General features: G+C 37.5%; 1 protein-coding gene across 1 annotated transcript in view; it reads left to right on the forward strand.

Moving 5' to 3' along the window:
• Positions 1 to 289: 289 nt before the first annotated feature.
• Positions 290 to 13768, forward strand: part of LOC100816558 (serine/threonine-protein kinase TOR) — a 46788-nt gene continuing 33309 nt past the window's right edge. The window contains exons 1-22 of the mRNA XM_003517543.5: positions 290 to 719; positions 795 to 1133; positions 1211 to 1285; positions 1401 to 1573; positions 2229 to 2327; positions 4631 to 4790; positions 4917 to 5060; positions 5202 to 5371; positions 5458 to 5662; positions 5792 to 5986; positions 8407 to 8559; positions 9214 to 9335; positions 9467 to 9566; positions 9645 to 9731; positions 9813 to 9943; positions 10583 to 10685; positions 10759 to 10941; positions 11026 to 11118; positions 12447 to 12482; positions 12629 to 12727; positions 12820 to 12918; positions 13011 to 13173. Coding sequence (XP_003517591.1) covers positions 606 to 719; positions 795 to 1133; positions 1211 to 1285; positions 1401 to 1573; positions 2229 to 2327; positions 4631 to 4790; positions 4917 to 5060; positions 5202 to 5371; positions 5458 to 5662; positions 5792 to 5986; positions 8407 to 8559; positions 9214 to 9335; positions 9467 to 9566; positions 9645 to 9731; positions 9813 to 9943; positions 10583 to 10685; positions 10759 to 10941; positions 11026 to 11118; positions 12447 to 12482; positions 12629 to 12727; positions 12820 to 12918; positions 13011 to 13173 — 3043 coding nt within the window. The 5' untranslated portion in view covers positions 290 to 605. The remainder of the gene's footprint in view (positions 720 to 794; positions 1134 to 1210; positions 1286 to 1400; positions 1574 to 2228; positions 2328 to 4630; positions 4791 to 4916; positions 5061 to 5201; positions 5372 to 5457; positions 5663 to 5791; positions 5987 to 8406; positions 8560 to 9213; positions 9336 to 9466; positions 9567 to 9644; positions 9732 to 9812; positions 9944 to 10582; positions 10686 to 10758; positions 10942 to 11025; positions 11119 to 12446; positions 12483 to 12628; positions 12728 to 12819; positions 12919 to 13010; positions 13174 to 13768) is intronic.

The raw sequence follows: 13768 nt of genomic DNA on the forward strand, positions 1-13768 counted from the left end.
ACCATGGCCACGGACACAACCAAATTCGAAGACCTATGGATGCCTCCAACCTTTAGCAACCCTAATATGTAGACCACACTGTTTGGATCTAAGTGGAAATCAACTTACCCTCACAGAGTGGCAACTGCATTAGTGAGACAGTAGACGTGGAAAACATTTTAACATTTTTAAAAATCATCATCATTAACGCCCAAAACCGCCATGTTAAGTGAAGGGCAATCTTCTTTATTTCTGACCACCAGATTAAACTAGGATTGGTTACCCAACAAAGTTGCCCACCATAGAAGTAGTCATAAATCATAATATTTTAGCTTATGGACATGTTAACAAAACATGTTTTAGCGTCTCAGGTTTCAGTCCATACATTAAACTGATCCATAAAATGAAACATTTACTTAAAATTATTAATAATATAATAAACCTGGTAGTGTAAGTGATTTACATCAGACTGAAAAGAGAGCACATTTGGCATGGGCATGGCGAAACGCGATGTCCGACCTGCTTTCCCATTTTGAAATTGACTCGAATCTCTACTTGTCCGTTCCAATCGTAACTGAACTAATTTAGGGTTTGGCTTGGGTTAGCGTAGCCAAATAAATAAATTAATGGCAACCGCGTCTCAGTCCCACCGTTACATAGGCCCTCCCTCCGTCGGACCCGGACCGGGCGACGCTCTTAACCGCATCCTCGCCGACCTCTGCACCCGCGGCAATCCCAAGGTAATTAGTTCACTCTTCAGTGTTAGTGTTAGTGTCACTTCACTTCACTTCAATTCAATTCACTTCACTCTTCAGGAGGGTGCTTCTCTTGCTCTGAAGAAGCATCTAGAGGAAGAAGCTCGTGACATTAGTGGCGAAGCCTTTTCGCGTTTCATGGATCAGTTGTATGACAGGATCTCCGGCCTTTTGGACAGCAGCGACGTTGCCGAGAATCTGGGAGCTCTGAGGGCTATTGACGAGTTGATTGATGTGGCGCTTGGGGAGAATGCTTCTAAGGTCTCCAGATTTTCCAGCTACATGCGTATTGTCTTCGACACCAAACGCGATCCCGAGATTCTCGTTCTTGCTAGTAGGGTTCTCGGTCACCTTGCTAGGGCTGGGGGAGCTATGACTGCTGATGAAGTCGAACGCCAGGTTACCTTCCTGCACTGCACTCTATTCCCCTCTTCCCTTCCACTTCACTCTCCTCATTTTTTATTTTTATATTTTAGGTTAAAATTGCTCTCGATTGGCTTCGAGGAAATAGAGTCGAGTACCGTCGATTTGCTGCTGTTTTAATCTTGAAAGTAAGTGCCATTGGGTGATAATTGAGTTTCATTTGATTGTGTTTTCATGCTCTCACATTTTTGGAATCTACCTCTTGCTAAGAACATGCACTGTCTTTTGTTTTTGGTCATGCAGGAAATGGCAGAAAATGCTTCGACTGTTTTCAATGTCCATGTGCCGGAATTTGTCGATGCTATCTGGGTTGCTTTGAGAGATCCAGCGTTGCCAGTTCGTGAGCGGGCTGTGGAGGCACTGCGAGCTTGCCTTCGTGTTATTGAAAAGCGTGAGACACGATGGCGCGTGCAGTGGTTAGTTCTTAACTTGTTAACATTTAAAGCTATAGTAAACCCGAAGCTGCTAGGTGGTAGTAATGCTATTTTGTCGCTACATTGCCTTTGGCAACACTTAATGTACTTAGACTAAATGAATTTTATTAAAATTCTGTTTCACCAAAGAGTTTGAAGCATCAAATCAAAGGTTGGTGGTGTACTTGTAAGATTATTCAACTGCCTGCCTGCTCTAGTGAATTTGAGTAGAATCAATTAATGAATAGACTCTGAAAGCTGAAGTTATTGTCCTAACTGAATAATTATGGCAGACATTTTAAGATCATTTATCTCTGCACAATTCTGTTAAATTACAATTTTATTCAATGGATCATAGATTGTAGTATAAGTCTAGCCTGCTGCCGAAAGCAGTTTGTGTCATTTCAATGAAAGGAGTACCTCAGTTTTCGCTGCATCACTTAATGCTTGGTTCTGCGGCAATAAATTGCACAAAATTTGGCATTAATTCTTTGAGTTCTTTACTTTTTACCTTGCTGTATGTGTTTTTTCTTTAATGCCTTTTGGACATTTCATTTATACACACTTTCATCTTATCGCATGCTTTTTTTGCTTTAATGATTTATTGCACAATATGCCCCTATTGGAGAGTGAATCCCTTATTTCTATTTTATTGCAGGTACTATCGAATGTTTGAAGCAACACAAGATGGATTGGGTAAAAATGCACCCGTGCACAGCATACATGGTTCACTGCTTGCCGTTGGAGAGCTTTTGAGGTTAATAGAATTTTCAACATTTTGCCTTGTTAATGTTGATATGCAGAATTTTTATAATATTTTCAACCTAGCATTCTGGTCAAATTGTGTCTGTTTTACTTTTAGGGAGTGTTATTAACTTATTATGTTTATATGCTTGTGTACATAGAGAGCATATGTTCACAATGTGTGCAAGCTTGGAAATTGTTGCTTGGTTTATTTAAGCACTGGTACTACGTAATTATTAATCCTGGTTAACATTGTGTAACAGCCAGCTCTGAAAATCCTATAGTTTGATAGCTGCTACAACAAAATAATTGGTATGAGATATAAAAAATGTATTTTATATATACAGATCGTCGAAACTTTAAAGATACCCAGGATAGAAATTAAAAGAAAAATGGTAGAACTTAGAAGAGAACATGCAGCAGAAAAAAATGAAACTTGAAAGACCTGTTTCAAAAAGTGGATTCTACTGCAACAATGGACTGAAGAAAACAGAGAGAACAAAGGGATGCAACATCAATTGAGGCCTGAGAGGACAGGGAACAAAACAGAACATAGGGCTGCAGAGATCTTAGGCTGGTGAGAGGATGGCTGAATACACTGGAAATACTGTTGGAGATAGGTGGGTGGGTGTGGTTTGTCCAGACACAAGAGAGAGTGTCGCATGGTGGGAAAATTAAGAAAAAAATCTGGGGGGGAGGATCATAAATGCCCCCCCCCCCTTCCCCACTAGAGGTCCAAATGGGTTTTTTGAAACTCACTACAGTAGTGCCACTATAGCATGCTAAATGCTGCCTTTTGGCCCTGCAGCTGCAGTGGCTGCTACCAAAAACCGCTCCTCTATTTGAACTTTGAATCCTGTAGTGGCCGAGGGAAGCTCTGCTTAGTGATGTCACTATATCATGCTATTGACTACTATTACCACTGCTAGGTAACCCAGCCTGGTGCTAAAGTTTTGTCCTTCATGATTCGTGCTTTAGAAAAATGTGTTTTAATACATACTGAACATGAGATGGGAGATGTAAATAACTTACTATTGATTTTACTGACCATACTGAACTTTTGTTGGAACTATTTGATTTTTAAGCTATTTCATTGTATAAACATCCACCTTTGTTCTTTCTATTGCCTGTTTTCTCTTGATGAAAGCTTGAAGAACCCCGATGAATTTGGTTATCATTCATTGTCCACTGTGATTTAGTTTCTTCACTGTCTTGGATTTAATACGTTTAGTCATCAATCAAGTATAATGCGTGTTCTTGTCTTGCCCAATGATGGGGATTACTATTGTCAACCTATGTTGGAAATTTAAGTTAAATAGTTAAATTTATAAAAATGTAAAAAAGGTAAGTGTCAAGTATGCCCATCGTGTCTATTACTGTTATATTATTGCTTTGTGTGCAATAATAAAAGGCTAGAGTTGGTTTACTGTAATGAATTCATCCATTTTTAAAAAATACATGTACCATTATGAAATTAGTGTCACATACTAGTTAGTAATCTTTTTCCATTATTTTGTGATAGAATTGGAGCAGATTTAGATGAAGTAGAATAGAAAAATAAATGGGATTTTATTGATTGTATTCTGTTCTCAAGATCTAAATCAGAGAGATCACAGGTCTGAGACAGAAGAAAACCGACAAGTGTACAAAAAGGAATTCAACACCCAGGAAATTTGAGAGTCCTGGCTCTCCTCAACCTCTCTTTACAATTTTCAATCAATGCTTCCTTCTCCCTATATCGTATTTGATAAAATCTTCTCAACTAACTGACAGCTTAACTAATCATTTCCCAATCCTAACCATCCTTTTTTTTTTTGGTCAGCAAAAGTAGTTATATTTAAATAAAAGTACCAGAGGTACTAAAGATACAGTATAGTTCTAGATAGACTGCTGGATACAATGATCAGGCTGGCTACAGGCTGATAGGATCCAGAGTGGTCATCTACAGATACAGATACATTATCCCTCAGGTTGTTTTCCTTCCTAATTACAAAAACCATCTATTAGATTGCTAGACCACTGGTTAAAATGCATAGAAAAATCTTTCTCCATAGCTCTGAGCCATGTTCAGAGCAGAAACACTGCATCCTCCATCTGCTTGCTTCCACTGAATGGTTCATTCAAGAAGATGACCTTATTCCTTTGCTGCCAAATGGACCAAGTTAGGGCTATCCTAACCATCCTTGTTGTTATGACGATTGTCAACAACATTAGTTAACTGCCCTGATTGCCTGCACTCCTTTCTATTCATTCTAGTAGGCATCCTCCTAATTGGGGGTCTGCTATCAATTCATGTCTCTGGTTGTGGTTGGGCAGGAATACTGGCGAGTTCATGATGTCAAGATACCGCGAAGTTGCTGAAATTGTTCTCAGATACCTTGAGCACCGGGATCGGCTAGTTCGCCTGAGCATAACTTCATTGCTGCCTCGTATTGCCCATTTTCTACGTGATCGTTTTGTCACAAACTACTTAACTGTATGTTAACATTACCCTATTACTTGATTATACTTTTTAGACTGTGAGGACATTGAGAATGATGACTTTTGATTAAGTTCCAAATTTTACTTATTTGAATGCCTATGGAGCTGAAATTCCTTGCAGATATGCATGGATCATATTCTTTCTGTCTTGAAAGCACCACAAGATCGTGATAGTGGGTTCATTGCTCTGGGAGAGATGGCTGGGGCACTGGATGGGGAACTAATACATTACTTGCCGACAATAACTACTCACTTACGTGAGGCGGTATGTTTCAGTAATTGTTTGATGCTAGTTTTGTGCCATAATTTATCTTATTGTATGTAGCATTTCTTATTTAGAGGAGTGCTTGGTTATTTTGTCCTATTAAGGATTTGATTTGACAGTTTGGTCACTTTATGAATGTAGATTGCTCCACGTAGGATCAAACCTTCACTTGAGGCATTGGCTTGTGTTGGAAGTATTGCTAAAGCAATGGGGTCAGCAATGGAACCTCATGTACGTGGACTTTTGGATATTATGTTTTCTACTGGCCTTTCTACTGTACTTGTGGAAGCCCTTGAGCAAATAAGTACCAGGTATAGTGTTGGTTTGGAGCAAAGTTTATCACCTTTGTAGTGATTAATTTTAAAAGGCATTTTGTATTTGTGTTATTTTTGTTCAGCATTCCGTCTCTGCTGCCAACCATTCAAGGCCGATTGCTAGACAGCATATCTATGGTTCTTTCTAAGTCGCATTATCATTTGGGGAGGCCTGCACAAAGCGTGGGTAGAGGGATAATAATAAATGTCCCTCAACAAGTCTCAGAGCTTAATGGTTCTGCTCTTGTACAACTTGCTTTGCAGACTCTTGCCCGTTTTAACTTTAAGGTTCGGCATACTCATTTTCTATAGTGACTCACATTCATATTTTATTAAAATCTTCATTTTGTTTTTGTGTATTTATAAGTTGTTGGAAAATTGCTAGAGGTTTAATTCCATTTTATTTTGTTGATATAGGGCCACGAACTACTTGAATTTGCTAGAGAGTCAGTTGTTGTCTATTTGGATGATGAGGATGGAGCTACGCGAAAAGATGCAGCTCTATGTTGTTGCAGATTGATTGCGAGTTCTTTCTCTGGTATGGCATGCTCACATTTTGGTTCTAGCAGGTTGACTCGATCAGGGGGGAAGCGCCGGATCCTTGTTGAGGAGGTTTAGTGATTTGACACATTTCATATCTTTTGTTTAGTTTCTTTTTAGTTTTTAATAATTATTACTTCTAGTTCTTGAAGTTTTTGTTTTCTGGGAACCCACGTGTTAAGCTTCTTTAATTGGTGTCTATGTTATCCTTTGCTTTGTTCTGCCCATCTGATTTCTAACTTGGATAGGGTTTTGGCTTGCAACACTTTTGGATTGTGATTTTATAGTGTATGATGAACCTATTAAGCTATGTCAGATGTTGAGACAGTTTTTCTTCATTACTTTTAAAGGTTTGGCAATAAGTGAAAGAATCTGAGCATGACCAAGAAAATGAAGGAAAGTGAGGGAAACAGTGAGGAAGTGAAGGAGAGTGAAAACCAGAGAATAATATCCGAGAAGTTGTGTATTTCATATCTAATGAATCCAATGTTGAGTTATTAGATTTATATAGTCTGCTGTACAGTTAGAGAAAGCTGTTACATTGAATGATGCAGTTAATAGGTTTAAAATGCAGTTAGTAGGTCGTGTAACATATACTGATGCAGTTAGTACTCTATTAGGATTGGAATCTTTGAAGTTTAAAATATTCTGAGAGGATTTCTTTTTCCTTTTTACACTCGTACAGTAAAAAAACCAATACAATTTGATGCAACTGGTTCAGAAATTGGATATAGAGTAGAAGAATCTCATTGTTGAACCCTAATTTTGGACCCTGTCCTAATATGGGTACAGCACCAGATTAGGGTAGATTTCAAATAATGGTGAATACTCTGGATATTCGGAGATCCCAGAAACTCTACCAAGTGCTCACTACAAAATTTGTTCTGGATATTCAAAATTTATATATTTGCGAATATTTTGGGAGTTGGAGAGTTCTTCCCCTATGTATGTGTGCTGTGGGAAAGAAATCCCTCCACCCACCCACCCACCCATGCACAGCAATTTCCTAACCATGTGACTTTTGTTAAAATATTTTAAGTTAATTTGTAGGCCCTGTTAAGAATAGTCCCACATCGGGTAATTCATGAACATGATAAGTGCTTATATAGCTGGGTAGACCACCCCCTTATGAACCGGTTTTTAAGGGGACCTTTCGGATGCCTTTGCTGCACTATAAAATTTAATATGGTATCAGAGCCATATTCTGCTTCTGTCCGGTGGGTGCCGCCAGCCCTCGCTTTGTGGTGACGAGCCCTGGCTCGAGGGGGCGTGTTAAGAATAGTCCCACATTGGGTAATTCATGAACATGATAAGTGCTTATATAGCTGGGTAGACCACCCCCTTATGAACCGGTTTTTAAGGGGACCTTTCGGATGCCTTTGCTGCACTATAAAATTTAATAGGCCCCTTTAATTTTTTGGGTTGTTTAGATATGTCCCTATATTTCAAGTTGTTGTAACTGGATGCCTACCGTATTTAAAATTTCTTGTTGGGCTCTAGTGTTGGAGCATCATAATAATTTTCTAATGATAGGTTGGATCCGGTGATCCAATCAGAAATTTTTTAACTATATGGATTTTAAATGCTTGTAATTTGGTTTACAGTTTCAACAACTTCTAATTGGGGCCCTGAAGATAACAATATGATACAAGAATGAACGGCCTATGTACATGGAAAGAGATTTATTTAAGTGCTATTAAAATTCTCATTAATCCATGCATAAGGGTTCGCTCGAAGAAATGCAATGAAACACTTAATAGGTTGATTCAAGAAACTTGGAGTCAAACAATATGGTGGTTCGTTGAGGGAATTACGCATAGACGATTTGAATCAACTATGTAATTTCCTCAACGAATCACCATATTGTTTTACTCCAAGTTTCTTGAATTGAATCAACCCATTAAGCTTTTTAACATCCCTGAAAAATATAGGGACTTAAGGATTTACTTTAAACAATATTGTACAAAATAGTTGCATGCCACCAAAGTGCAATTAATTATCTGTGTAAGGTGGTTGTCAAGAAAATCATTGTGTTTTTAGAATTGAAAATTGTCAAAAGGCATATTCTTAATAAGTTCTATGTTGCTGACTAGGTGTGTTTTATATTTTTTTTCTTAAGCTTTTGTCCTTTTATTAGCATTAAATGACAAGATATGGAATGATTGTATATGAGGAGATATTTATGTGACACTCGTTAGAAAATTGGTTAAGGTGGTTTGCACACATATAAAGAAGGCCACTTGAGGCACTGATGAGAAGAGTCAATTGTATGTTTTTTAATCCTGTGATAAAGGGTAAAGGGGGAACAAGAATAACACATGCAAAATCTTGTGATTTTTAATGGAGTCTAATGACATTGTGTGATTCATGTGGCCAAGCTCATCTAGTGGGATAAGACTATTGTTGTCTGTTGTTTAGTCCTTTTGTTCTTTGCGGATCTTACTTTTATGTAATGATATGTTTGTTGCTAACTGATCTTTGACTTTCTGCAGCTTGTTGAGAAGCTTCTCATTTCTGCTGTTGCAGATGCTGATGTTACTGTTCGGCATTCTATCTTTACTTCTCTCCATGGAGATAGAGGTTTTGATGAGTATTTGGCCCAGGCAGACAACCTGAGTGCAGTATTTGCTGCTTTAAATGATGAGGTACAACTAGCCTAGATACCTTGTGTTGGGAAGATGCCATGCAATTTGGCCTTTAGATTTTGATTTCATGTTGTTTAATCTTCCATTAGGCTCTATTGGCTGATTTGTATCTGAGGCTCTGGGCAGTTGTGTGATGTTTTTTTATTTTTATTTTTTGCAAGGGTGGTAATTGGATTTTGGGGAATTACATTTATCTGTTTAACTTAAGAAAATGTTGCTTGAATATGCATGATGTTGGCACACAGCTTTAAGGGCCCTCTTGTTGGGTTTGTTGAGTATCTTGATGTGTTTGATGGTGAAATTTTATCTTTTAAATTATAATAAGTTTTTCTAATGTGTGCCTATGGGCACATAATGTGAAAGAATTAAATATATGCTAAAGGTTTTAAATTACTAAAAGAAGCAAACATTAGATGATTTTTGTATTTTTAATATAGTAAATATTTTTCTTTTTCAAGAAAAAACTTTCTATTTTTGTCTTCTTGTCATGCACCCTTGGTCACACATTAGAAAACCCCAATTGCAATTTCAACGTACTTGCTTTTAAAGAAAAAAATGCACTATTCATTAATTTAAAAAAAGTATGCACAGATTAGATATTCTACCACCTATTCATTTTACATTCTGTTGATATTGAAGAATCTAATTCTGCAGGATTTTGATGTTAGAGAGTATGCAATTTCTGTGGCTGGAAGGTTATCAGAGAAAAATCCTGCATATGTTCTTCCAGCTCTTCGTCGCCATCTTATACAGTTGTTAACTTACTTAGAGCAGAGGTAATGTTCTAGTGTTTATTTTATTGGTAGATAAAGCACATGTATGGAAATATTCATTGTTATGGAGTGCATTGGTAGATTGAAGAACTTTTTTATTACATGTCCATTTTATTCTCTTGCTGTGTCAGCAGTGCAGATAGCAAATGCAAAGAAGAAAGTGCAAAGTTAATTGGTTGTTTGATAAGGAATTGTGAACGGCTAATACTTCCATACACTGCTCCAATTCATAAGGTTTAATTAGTTATGGTGTTAAAGATACATTCCTGTTTTATTGCATTTGGTATCTTAAAGATTTTCTGATTATGTCAGGCACTCGTGGCCAGACTTGTTGATGTTAATGCCAATACTGGAACCATTAGTGGAGTCCTTGTAACTGTGGGGGATCTTGCGAGGGTGGTCAGTAAATTTCTCTCTTTGGGCATGCTTGTCTTTTATATTTATTGTTAACATACTTATTTGGATTGTGGTTTTGTTTAGGGCGGTTTTGCAATGAGGCAATACATTCCTGAACTTATGCCTTTAATTGTTGAAGCTTTATTGGATGGAGCTGCTGTCTCCAAACGTGAAGTGGCTGTTGCTACACTAGGTCAAGTTGTGCAGAGCACGGGGTATGCACATGTTTGTTTTTGTTAGTATATAAAAGTAATCACATGCCTTTTGTGTATCATTATGACTTTTTGTGTTGTATTTTTCCACTAATAAAATCATGGATGATGCATCTTTCTACTGTGGACGTGGCTACGGAATTTAGAGAAGGACTTTAACATTAGCTACAGTCACTGGTCCAGCAACCTTAGATCAGGATTTGTGTATTAGTTGCTGCCAGTACAGGGCATAGTTGCAAAATACAGATCACTTGTAATCTAGGCTTTGGTCTCTATTAGGATTACATTAGTCCGCTAATGAAACCATCAGCCTTTGATCTTATATTTTACTTGTATATCTAGTACCTCTGGTACTCAATTAATATATTATCTATTTTTGCTGAGCAAAAATTTTTTTTTTCCACTAATATGTTCAAAACTGTTAAAAAAGGTAAAAACTGTTGCAGCCATTTGAAAATTTTCACATTCAAGGTTTTTTTAGATTACATATATAGTTTTGATTTGCTAATGTGCATTATTTCGAAAGTCGATGTCATATTTATATGAAGAATAAAATAAAGTTTGAATCAGATTTCCATTTTCCAAGTGATGTACTCAATTTTTCTGTATTGATGTTGTTTGAGTTTGTTTCTGTTTTGACAGGTATGTTATAACTCCATATAATGAGTATCCACAATTACTTGGGTTACTCTTAAAATTACTGAATGGTGAACTAGTATGGTCCACCAGACGTGAAGTATTGAAGGTGATGATAATAATTGAGTAAATAATTTTTTTGATATAGGGATGTATACATAATTGTACTTGGGTTTTGCTAGGTTCTTGGCATCATGGGTGCTCTGGATCCTCATTTGCATAAACGAAATCAAAAAACCTTGCCAGGGCCTCATGGAGACGTCACCCGCTCTGCTAGCGATTCAAGTCAACAGATTCAGTCTATGGATGAATTTCCCATGGACCTTTGGCCTTCTTTTGCTTCATCAGATGACTATTACTCCACGGTAGCATATTAACATTTCTTGTTAATAATGTTCTGATTTTTCCTACTTGTTTTGATATTTATGATGTCTTCGTTATGAATTCAGGTTGCGATTAATTCTCTCATGCGAATATTGAGGGATCCATCACTTGCTAGCTATCACTTAAAGGTGGTTGGGTCTCTTATGTTCATATTCAAGGTATGCAAGCATAATAGAGGCATTATAGTGCTTTCTTTTTTCTTTCTTCCCTCTTGTTTTCTCTGTGGCCTTGCCTAAGAAGGATTTATGATCCTCCTGATTTGTACTCTCTGGTTTCTTAATGAATACTTTTATGAAATGGAAAAAAGAAGAAGAAAGAGTTGTTGTATCTGTTCTGTTTAGTTTACTTTCTTCCCGCACATTATTGGAATTTGTGTGCAGGCCCTGTCTATGAGTGAGGAAGGGTGTGTTATTAGGCTTTAGTTTGAGTGACTTGTTTGTCCGAAAATTCCTTTGCACTTTGGACTCATTGCCCTCTTGCTGATGTATCTCTTAACTTGTGTCTAACCCATCGATGTGGCACTTGTTCTCCCACACTATCCCTCTAGTCCAACTGGTTTGACCCAGTTGTGACTTGTTTTTAAATTTTTGCTTGGGTTTATACTTCAAGTTTGGGCCTCGGTGGCCTTAGGTCTTGTTTTCATTTATTGCCTAGATTTGTGCTCCTTTTTCTTGAATTTTAGAGGCCACAATTCTGTTTTTATTTACAGAGCCTTTTTTTTTAATAATTTTTTTGGGCTTTTTTTTTGGTTTGGGCTTCTTGTATTCCCTTGGCTATAGGCCCTGATCCATATTAGAGTTTGTGTGGGGGTCCTTGTCTAACAGTGAGGAAAGAGTGTGCCAGTAGGTGTTGGAGATCCTACATCGACTAGAGATATGGTCAATTAATATCAGAGCCTATCCTAGCTAGTGTTATTGGGCCTATTGTGCCATCGGCAATTGGACCGTTATTGGACTACCCACAGATGTCCAGTCTTGTAAACTTCACGTTCGAGATGTCCACTCCTTGGCGTGAGGGTTGTGTGTTTGAGATCCCGTATCGACTAGTGATGAGGCCAAAATATTGTATATAAGTGGGGGGCAACCCTCACCTTACAAGCCGATTTTGTAGGGTTGAGTTGGGCTAACACACATTCTAAGAGTAGGCTTTAGCTTGACTGGCCTGTTTGTCCAAAAATGCCTTGGTACTTTGGACTCATTGCCCTTTTGCTTATATATCCATCTAACCCATCAATGTGGGACTTGTTCTCCTATACACATTAATGAACTTGTGTTACTAATATTTGATTTAAGGATCGTATTAGTTTGATTTCGTTTTCTTGGTATGAGTTTTTATTTTTTATTTCATTCTATCTTGGTTTGAGTTGTGAAACTGAAGAATATTAAGTTTTCTGTTTCATTAGTTGGATGTTGTTGAAGTAAAGTCAGTTCCATATGTTACTGATATTCATTGCCAATATGATTTGTATTTTTGTTTGTGAGGTCAGTCGATGGGACTTGGCTGCGTTCCCTACCTGCCAAAGGTTAGCTGTTAGCCTTTAATTTGTAACAGACCTTACTTTCCAGTGCTTAAATGTTTATATCTGCCTTGATGCCTTAAGTACTTATTTATGGCATTTGAATTAGTTTTCATTTATAGTTTCGTGGCTTTTGCCTTCCATCCTTGTAGGTTTTGCCTGATCTTTTTCATACTGTTCGTACATGTGAAGATAGTTTAAAGGACTTTATAACATGGAAGCTTGGAACTCTGGTGTCTATTGTGCGCCAGGTAGATTAGATTGTCTTTAAAATATGTCTAATATTTTGTATGATTATTATTCTACTGTGCTTACAAGCTCAAGTATGATGTTGGTGTTGCAGCACATTCGTAAATATTTGCAAGATTTGCTATCTTTAATATCTGAATTTTGGTCAGCATTCACTCTTCCAGCACCAGCTCGTCCTGGTCTTGGCTATCCAGTTAGTGTTGCTTCTTCCCTGATTTTGTAAAATAACCTAGGTCTAGGGACATGTTTTGTAGTTTATGATTATTATTTTCTTGGTTGTTGCAGGTTCTTCACCTGGTGGAACAGCTTTGCTTGGCTCTTAATGATGAATTTAGAACATATCTTCCAGTTATTCTGCCAGGTTGTATTCAGGTCCTTAGTGATGCAGAACGGTGCAATGACTATACTTATGTTCTTGATATCCTTCATACTCTTGAAGTGTTTGGTGGTTAGTACTCTTTCCAGTTTCCTGTAGCATATTGTGTGTATTTTTATTCAAGAGGAGTGTGATACGGGCCCAAAGAGGCCCATTATTTCTAAAGTATTTGTGAGAAGGGCCAAAAGATGTGATGCACCTAATCATAGTCAAAAAGGTGGAAATGGGGAGTGAGTGGGCAAAAATGTGATAACAGAATAATGGTATAAGTGGAGAGTGAGTTGGGGGGGGGGGGGGCTGGAATTTAAGTTGAATTGGACCCTTTGGGAGAGTTTAGGCTGCTCAAAGTGTCTAAGGAGAGTTTTTACTGTAAATAGTGCTATATCTCAGGATCTGGTCCTTAATCCCAGACCTGAATACGTAAATAAAACAGTGCTAGCAAAACACTCTTTGACACACTCCTCCAAACACTCTCTCTACTATCGGTTAAAATTTATTGGAAACTATAAAATTATGAGTGTCTAAGAAATGAGACCCACAAATTCATGATTTCTAATAAATGTCAGTCAACAACAGTGTGTGTTAGAGAGTGTAATCCTAACATTTCTCTTTGTTCAATTGCTTAATCACCACTTCCTAAACTAGTAAGGTCGATTAATGGTGCATG

This window comes from Glycine max, chromosome 1, assembly GCF_000004515.6.
Source record: "Glycine max cultivar Williams 82 chromosome 1, Glycine_max_v4.0, whole genome shotgun sequence".
NCBI classification, from domain to species: Eukaryota; Viridiplantae; Streptophyta; class Magnoliopsida; order Fabales; family Fabaceae; genus Glycine; species Glycine max.